Below are 7,513 nucleotides of genomic sequence, written 5' to 3'. Positions count from 1 at the left end.
GATAAATAGCCTATCAAGTGATTGGTAGCCCGGCTCGGTCCGCGCCCGTGCTGCTTGCGCCGCTGGAATGTGCAGAGCGACTCCGGAGTCAGGACGACAGTTTACTCTGAAGAAATGTACAACGGCATCGTATTCATCACGAATCTCAGAAATAAAACATTTGTTGAAGCTATCGTCTGCGAGCAGTTAGCAGCATGACGATATTTTCATAGTCATCCATTCGTAAGATTCTTCCAATTGGCGCGCTTTGTTGAGCGTGCTGCGTGCCGTAGGGGCATGTGACATTGACACCAGATCAGGACTTTTTTTTTTTGCGAATCACCAGATCAGGACTAAGAAACACTGCAAGTAGTTTTTGGATTTTCTCCCTCTCAGCCGCAAACCACCCAGGGCGCACACGGTTTCTAATGGCCCAGGAGTAGAGGACACCTAGGAGCATAACACCATCTGTTTATCTTTTATATTGCCGATGTGTTTGTTTATGGTGAGAGGCCTGAATTTTGATGACATATCACAATAAGTGTACAGATGAGGCTTTGAGCTTAGCAAAAGACACACATTTGAGTGCTAAACATTTAGGTAAAGATTCATACAATAATTGCAAACTTACCTACGAACTTTGGTAAACCATATGATCATTTAGCAGCAGTGAAAATTGACAACGTAAAATAACTTTGCACAGATTGGTTTAAGAAATTAATAAGGACAAGCTTCTATCAATTCTTTACATATATGATTAAAAACTGAAACTCAACAATATGTTTTTCTTCAAGTTTCAAGAAATAGGTTCATGTGTACCCTGGCCCCATAGTAAGACTTTCTGCTCGAATCCATCTAAAGGTGTTCGTCCTTTGTGAGACTATGGCCATGAAGCAAAACATTTTTCCTTTGCAAATATTTACCATTTCGATCTACATGAATGGACAATGCTCCAGTCTGTTTTCTTGAATATTTTGTTATGAATTTAACAGCACAACTTATCCTGTCTCCTGATTATTATAGAAAGTTTCTAGAGCTTCAATCCTACAATTATTAAAACATACACACTACGGAATCTTCTAGGATTCAGAATCCCACAATTCAGGATCAGACAAGGTAACAAGTTTCTAGAGCTTCAATCCTAGCAAAGATTCACCATTCGGTCAATACTTAATCCTCTAAAATATTACGAAAACCCTACAATTTGAGATCAGGGAAAGTAACAAAATGTTGCTTGAGCTACAATCCTAGCAAAGAGTTGACATTGAGTTAATACCCTATGAAAATCCTACAATCCAAAGAACAGCCTACTATGCGGGATCAAAAAAAGTAACATGTTACTAGAGCTTCAATCCTAGCAAAGCGTCGCCATTCAGTTCGTACTCAATAGTCAACTTTTGTCGCGCCCATGTATGCATCTCTCATGCAGATCAACAACAATCATATGTGGCATTCTTAAGTCGCTTTGTACATGTTTTGGCAGATAGCATGAAGAACTAGATTTACGTCAATTACAGTTAGTGCTCTCTATTTGAGAATATTGGCAATTAAATCATGTACTACTTTGAGATTTGCATGTTTGTCTTCAAATACTCCTTCTATCCCAAAATAGGATGCCTATAATATTTGGATAAAGTCAAACTTCTCAAAGTTTGACCAACTATATAGAAAAAAGTATCAACATTTATAATCCCAAATTAATATTTTTAGAACAATCACGAAATATATTTTCATATTATGTGCATTCAAAATTTTAAATGTTGATATATTTTTGTATATAGTTTCTCAAACTTTCAAAAGTTTGACTTTGGCTGAAAATTATAATCATCCTAATTTGGGAAGGAGGGAGTAAGAAGACTAGAAACTAATAGTTCCAGATAAAATGATGTGGTATGTGAACATGGAAAAACAAAGGAGCATCTTTATCTCCGCTTCGGAAGCGCAAGCGCTAGGCCTTGCAGAGTTTATTAAGCTGAGATGAATGATGTCATGTTTGCAAGAAGTCTACTCCGTTGCTTGCAAGAATCCCTCTCCCCATGGAGCAAACAAAGGATTGCTACTAAATGGCAAAAATTTCTCTACTTTGGAAGTACTTGTCCTAGACTTTGGTCTGTCGACATCAAACCGCTCTAATAACCTATGCTGATGTGTGATAATAAGATTTTGTATCCGTGTTCAAGAATGACATAATTAACCGTGTGATGCACTTTTAACCAGTGATTTTTTTCCAGCGTTAAGCTAAATAATTAGCCAGTATAATGTCCAAGGCATCAGCATAAAATGCAGCAACTCAGCACAAAGTGAAATGTGTCTCACAGTTTTCAGTGAGCATGCCCAAACCAAGAAAAATAAAACTTTGTTGGTAATTGAACTGGGAATGAAATACGATATGCCTACATGCTTAGTTGTTTTTTTACCACAGAACAAAATTTTGTAGCGGGCTCCAACCTGACTTGGACTAGTTTATTTCTAGACACGTACTGATACTGAGGATTGATTTATAGGCCCATGAAAGCTCAGTGGAAATGGGCTGCCACATGGGCCGTCAAGTGATACCATTTACGTTTTTTTGCTACTGAAATAACTCCAATTCAGTATACAGTGTTCAGTAAATCGTTTGTTGGTTTGGGTTGCTTATCAAGCGTATCGCTCGATAGTGTTCAGTAAATCGAGATAACCTATTTATGCACAGTTTCAAACAAGAAATAAATAATGCTGAAAACTGTAAGTATGGTTTGATGTGCATCTTTATTCTTGCAAGTAAACATCTATATTCTTAAAACAGTGTTAAACAGTTTTGAAAAACAAGGTTCAGAGGATCTTCCACATTCACTCTACAACAAACATGTATAACTGTTTAATTAGTAGTTACTTTATAGGTAGGACAATGAACAAAAACTTGGTATAAGCAAACTATAGAGTTTGAAACTGCTGTGGCATCTTCCACCCTTTTTATCATCTATCAGTTCTGCAAATTAACATGGGTACAGATACGATTTAGATATAATGTGCTCCATTTTTTGCTGAAATTATATACAAATCGTACAAGAGATTTGATATGCTCCCAATAAAAAAGGAGAGGATTTTGCCTTCATCATTCTCATGAAATGCAACCGATCAAGCCAAAAAATCAAGACATCTAGAGAAAGTTTGATGGTTAGTTTACAGATCTCTTACCATGTTACTTCTGCAATCAAGTCAATCGATCATATAAAACATCACCACACGCCCTCTGGAAAATTTGGAATTTACCAGAATATGAATAAATTGAACTCCAGCCAATATCATGTACTCGCAGTCAATGTCTAAAACTGCACGAACCAGCCTATGTCAATGGAGACGGGAGGTGATTTCTGCCCGCTGCTCAATATGCGTCTTGCAGCTTCTGTTACTGAGGATAATGTCTGAAAAAACCATTTGGAGGATCTCAACCTCAGAATCGTATGTTTCTTCCAATTCTGGAGAAGAAAGGCACATACTACAAAAATCGTTTCCAGAGCTAGTACGTCGACATCCTTTTGAGCCATTCAAGTCAGGTATCCTTTCGATAGTGTTGGCAAAATTTTCCATCATAGCATTACGCCAGATTGGTTGAGCTACCTCAAGAAACTTAAAAAATGCCAAGACCGGAAGATCGACACTTCCTATATCAGGTTCTTCCTTGTCATCTCGTCCATGGTAATCTGAACCACCGAGCTTCAAAAGCTCATAAGTATCTGCCAGATCGCTCAATCCTGTTGAAGGCAAATACAGCAGTTGATTGCATTTAAGTTTCGGATAAAATAGACAGATTCTGAAGATGCTCATTATTGTGTGCATAAATGACTTAAATGAATAATTACTTGTTACAATTGCAAAATGATTATGCTGTTCATACCAGATAGTTTCCCATCGCTTCGATAGGCCTCAATACCGTGCAGACCAGCCGCTTTCAAATCCTTTATAGCAGGAACAGGATTTTTCAATGCCCATGGGTGAGCCAAAACTGCTATACCCCCAGTTCTACAAATTAGTTGCACAACAGTTTCCCCAGCTGGCTCACTACCACTGCAAAGGAACAACAGAAATCCACAATAATAAGACCACTCTGCACCTGGCATGAGACGAAGAATATAGTTACACAAAAGAAATACTTACGTAGCATAAGCAGGCCCTCCATCATACAGGTATCTGCTAAAAGCTTGCCTAAGATTATCAACATATCCAGCTTTAATCATGGCACGTGCCACATGCACTCGGCCTGGAGCCACTCCATTCCCTGCTATATTACACACGTCTTCAAACTTCAGCGGCATATCGAGGTTCCTAAGTTTGAATAACATCTCCTTCGCACGAGTATAGCGGCCCTCCCTGATGCTAGATAGAACCTTCTCCAGCTCCTGAGATTTAGCAGGCCCCCAACTAGCGTAGTATGCAAGAATATGAACAGGTTCCTCGGCTCCTGATCCATTACTTCCATAACAACAAACAATTTTGAGAATCAACCACTTCAATGTGAAAAGCATATAAACTTGGGAAGAGGGTTACCCAGGCCGATAAACTGCGCTTATCTCAACGGCTGGGATGATCCTGATGCAAAATTCCTTTGCTGACTCAATCGCCTCCGGAACACCAGCCATGGTGTCATGATCAGTCAGTGCGAGCACTTTCACCTGCGCTGGTCACCAGGTGAGCAGAATTAGTGTACGAAGGTACAAGGCATTAGCATTCCAAAACAACAAATAGATCCATCAATCGCAAGGCTATTCGCGCCTGCATTAGATATTTAGATCCTCGAACCAATGTGGTTCATCACATCTACTACCACCGTCCTAAAATAAGTGTCTCACTTTTGTCTCTATCTAGATGCAGTTTAGTTGTAGATACATCCGCATCTAGAAAATGTTGAGACACTTATTTTTTGTACGGAGGGAGTATGTCACTGGATTAAATGTTGGGCTCTTTTAGTGAAGTAACACGAAAGAAAGAAAAAAATACTGTTACAAACCGCAGCAAGTCCGGAACAGGTTGTAGCTAAGGTGTTCAGCAGAGCAGGATGATGAGCTCGGACAAGTTATTACGAGGAAACTCAAGAACATGGAGCTACAATTCACATACGCATTTATTTTTTAAGTGCTTGATATTGCCCCTTGAACTTTTATGGTGTTTTCCCTGTATTTTTTTTTCAGAGTTGTAATCTGGGTTTCCTGAACAAAAATAGATTAAAAAAGACAATTGTACTGCTGGGTTCAGAATTACTACCTGTGGTCACATTTAATCAAGGTTTAAAATAGCACGCTATTTCTTCGCTAATAGCGCGCTATAGCATATCTAGAGGATCCACGCTAAATTTTAGTAATTTTGCTCGTTGTGGCGCTATTTGCAAAATAGGATGTTATATCGCGCTAAAACTTCATAGCGTTAGCGTGCTATTTTTTTCAGGCAAGTTGCTTTCACTTTTTCGTGGTGATGAACTGCAATCTGTTGGTTCTACTTCTAAATCAGAAGATAATATCGCTAATGCTAATAATTTTTAATAAATAATGTATACTATGTTGTTGCCTTCCGAAATGCTTATTAGCCTTCTAAAATATTTGAGATCTATTTTTATATGTGGTTATGCATGTATGATTCAGTCACTTGTGGACTATATATCCATTCGTTCTAGTAAAATTGTTTATTTTTAGGTTATATTTAGTATTATTTTAAAAACGCTATTTGAAATATACCACGCTATTTGCACAATATAGCGTCCATAGCGTTTGAAGGAGGTTGCCGCTATTTCATTTAGCACGCTAATTTAAACCTTGCATTTAATCCACGCGGAACAAAACTACGTGCATGCTAGGATTGGCACCCCTCAGCGTCGATTTAATCAGAACGGAGGGAGTATAACACTGGGTTTCACTTGAGACTTTCAGAGTTATAGATTTCAAAAGACATACATAGCACAGTTGACATCTCTATCGTCGAGTACGTCGCAGACGTATCTACAGTTGGTGAAAGGACAGAGGAAACGCGTTTCCCTGGCTGAATCGTACCGTACCGATCGACGTTTCCGAATCTGATTCCGGTACGAGGGACGGTCTACCGTACTGCGTTTCCTCTTACATCCACTTTTCCAACCGGTTAAGCTAGCCTCACTTCTTTGGGAAAAGTCCGGTTTGAACCTGGGTGCATGTGAACCCTAGTAGGAAATGCATTTTCCAAATGTTAAAAAAATCTGAAATAAAAATATCCGGGTACGTACACATGTTCCATGTGTGCGTAGAAAGTTTTCGCGGAGAAACCACTTTTTTATTTCAGAATCTAAAAAAGACAAAATACGTCACATATATACTGCTATATAGCCCTTCAAAATTTCACTTTTTTGCCGAGACAAAATAAAAAGTTTTTTCGTCACGAAACTCATATCCAGGGCACATATTTGAGATCATCTGGGAAATTATTTTGTGTTTCGATTTTTAAAACATGTTTTGACATCACAAACGGAACTTTTCAAAAAGTGAGTTCACATGCCCCCATGTTCCATATATCCTTGGCCCTTTTACATAGTAAGTGAATTGAAACAAAAGTACTGCACCAAAGCGTAGCAAGACTATAACAAGTGGTGGAGGTGGGGTTTGCAGTGCATACAGATATTAGCTCCAACATGTCATCGGCCGCTATGATCAAGAAGATTGAAGCTGCAGTTTGTTTGCACTTCACTTTTTGAAATTGTAATGCTGGGTGGTACTGTACATTAAATTGTAATGCTGGGTTTCGTCAACAAAAATAGATTTAAAAAGGAGAGTTATAATGCGCGCTGGGTTTCACTACAGAGTTATAGATTGACATACTAGCACAGTTCTATCGTCGAGCACGTCGCAAACGTCTCTACAGTTCGTCGTGAAAGGACAGAGGAAAGAAAATGCTTAGCTTACCCCATTGCGGTGCGCGCGCTGGACGAGCGCCGCGGGCGAGAGCGAGCCGTCGCTGCGCGCCGAGTGCGCGTGCAGCTCCACGGCCACGCGCGGCCGCCGCCTCCCGAACTGCGACAGGTGCGCACAGTCTCCGACCGCCTCCTCGTCGTCGCACGCCTCGCCGCGGCGTGCCCAGCGGAGCACGGACCGCAGCGCGGCCAACTCCTCCTCGCTCGGCGTCCTCCTTCGCTTCTTCTTCTTCCGCCTCGCCCGCGCCGTCTTCTGCTTCTCCCGGCCGTCCGCGTCGCCCGGCGACGCAGGCGTGGCATCGACCGGCGCGGCGGCGGCGACCACCGCGTCCTCTTCCTCGGTCGTAGGAGCGGCGGGGCGGGTCGTCGTCGTCGTCATGTGGGCGGGCTGGGCAGTCGAAGCTGCTGCAGACGCTACAGGTTCTGGGCGTGCGTGCGCAATAAAGAGCTAGAGAGGTGGCATGGGAAAGCCGTGGTCAGAGGCTTTTAAGAGGAGATTGAGCGGTCGCCGTCAGCGACAGGAAAGGGAGCGAGTGTCTGAATGAGGCGGTCTCGGGAGGAGGGGGGCCGCCCCGCCGCGCTCGTGTCGTGTGCCCGTCGTCTCGCACCAATAACTACGCTCTA

General features: G+C 41.4%; 1 protein-coding gene across 1 annotated transcript; it reads right to left on the bottom strand.

Annotated features, from left to right (window-relative positions):
* Window positions 1-3,188: 3,188 nt before the first annotated feature.
* LOC124688376 (3',5'-nucleoside bisphosphate phosphatase-like) lies at window positions 3,189-6,934 on the bottom strand. The gene is made up of 4 exons (XM_047222063.1): window positions 6,882-6,934; window positions 4,117-4,631; window positions 3,857-4,026; window positions 3,189-3,713 (listed from the first exon to the last, which is right to left on the bottom strand). The coding sequence occupies exons 2-4, from the start codon at window positions 4,482-4,484 to the stop codon at window positions 3,310-3,312; spliced, it is 942 nt and encodes a 313-aa protein (XP_047078019.1). The 5' UTR covers window positions 4,485-4,631; window positions 6,882-6,934; the 3' UTR covers window positions 3,189-3,309.
* Between the last annotated feature and the right edge of the window lie 579 nt (window positions 6,935-7,513).

This window comes from Lolium rigidum, chromosome 2, assembly GCF_022539505.1.
Source record: "Lolium rigidum isolate FL_2022 chromosome 2, APGP_CSIRO_Lrig_0.1, whole genome shotgun sequence".
Taxonomy (NCBI): domain Eukaryota; kingdom Viridiplantae; phylum Streptophyta; class Magnoliopsida; order Poales; family Poaceae; genus Lolium; species Lolium rigidum.
This window is presented reverse-complemented; position numbering and strand designations above follow the sequence as displayed.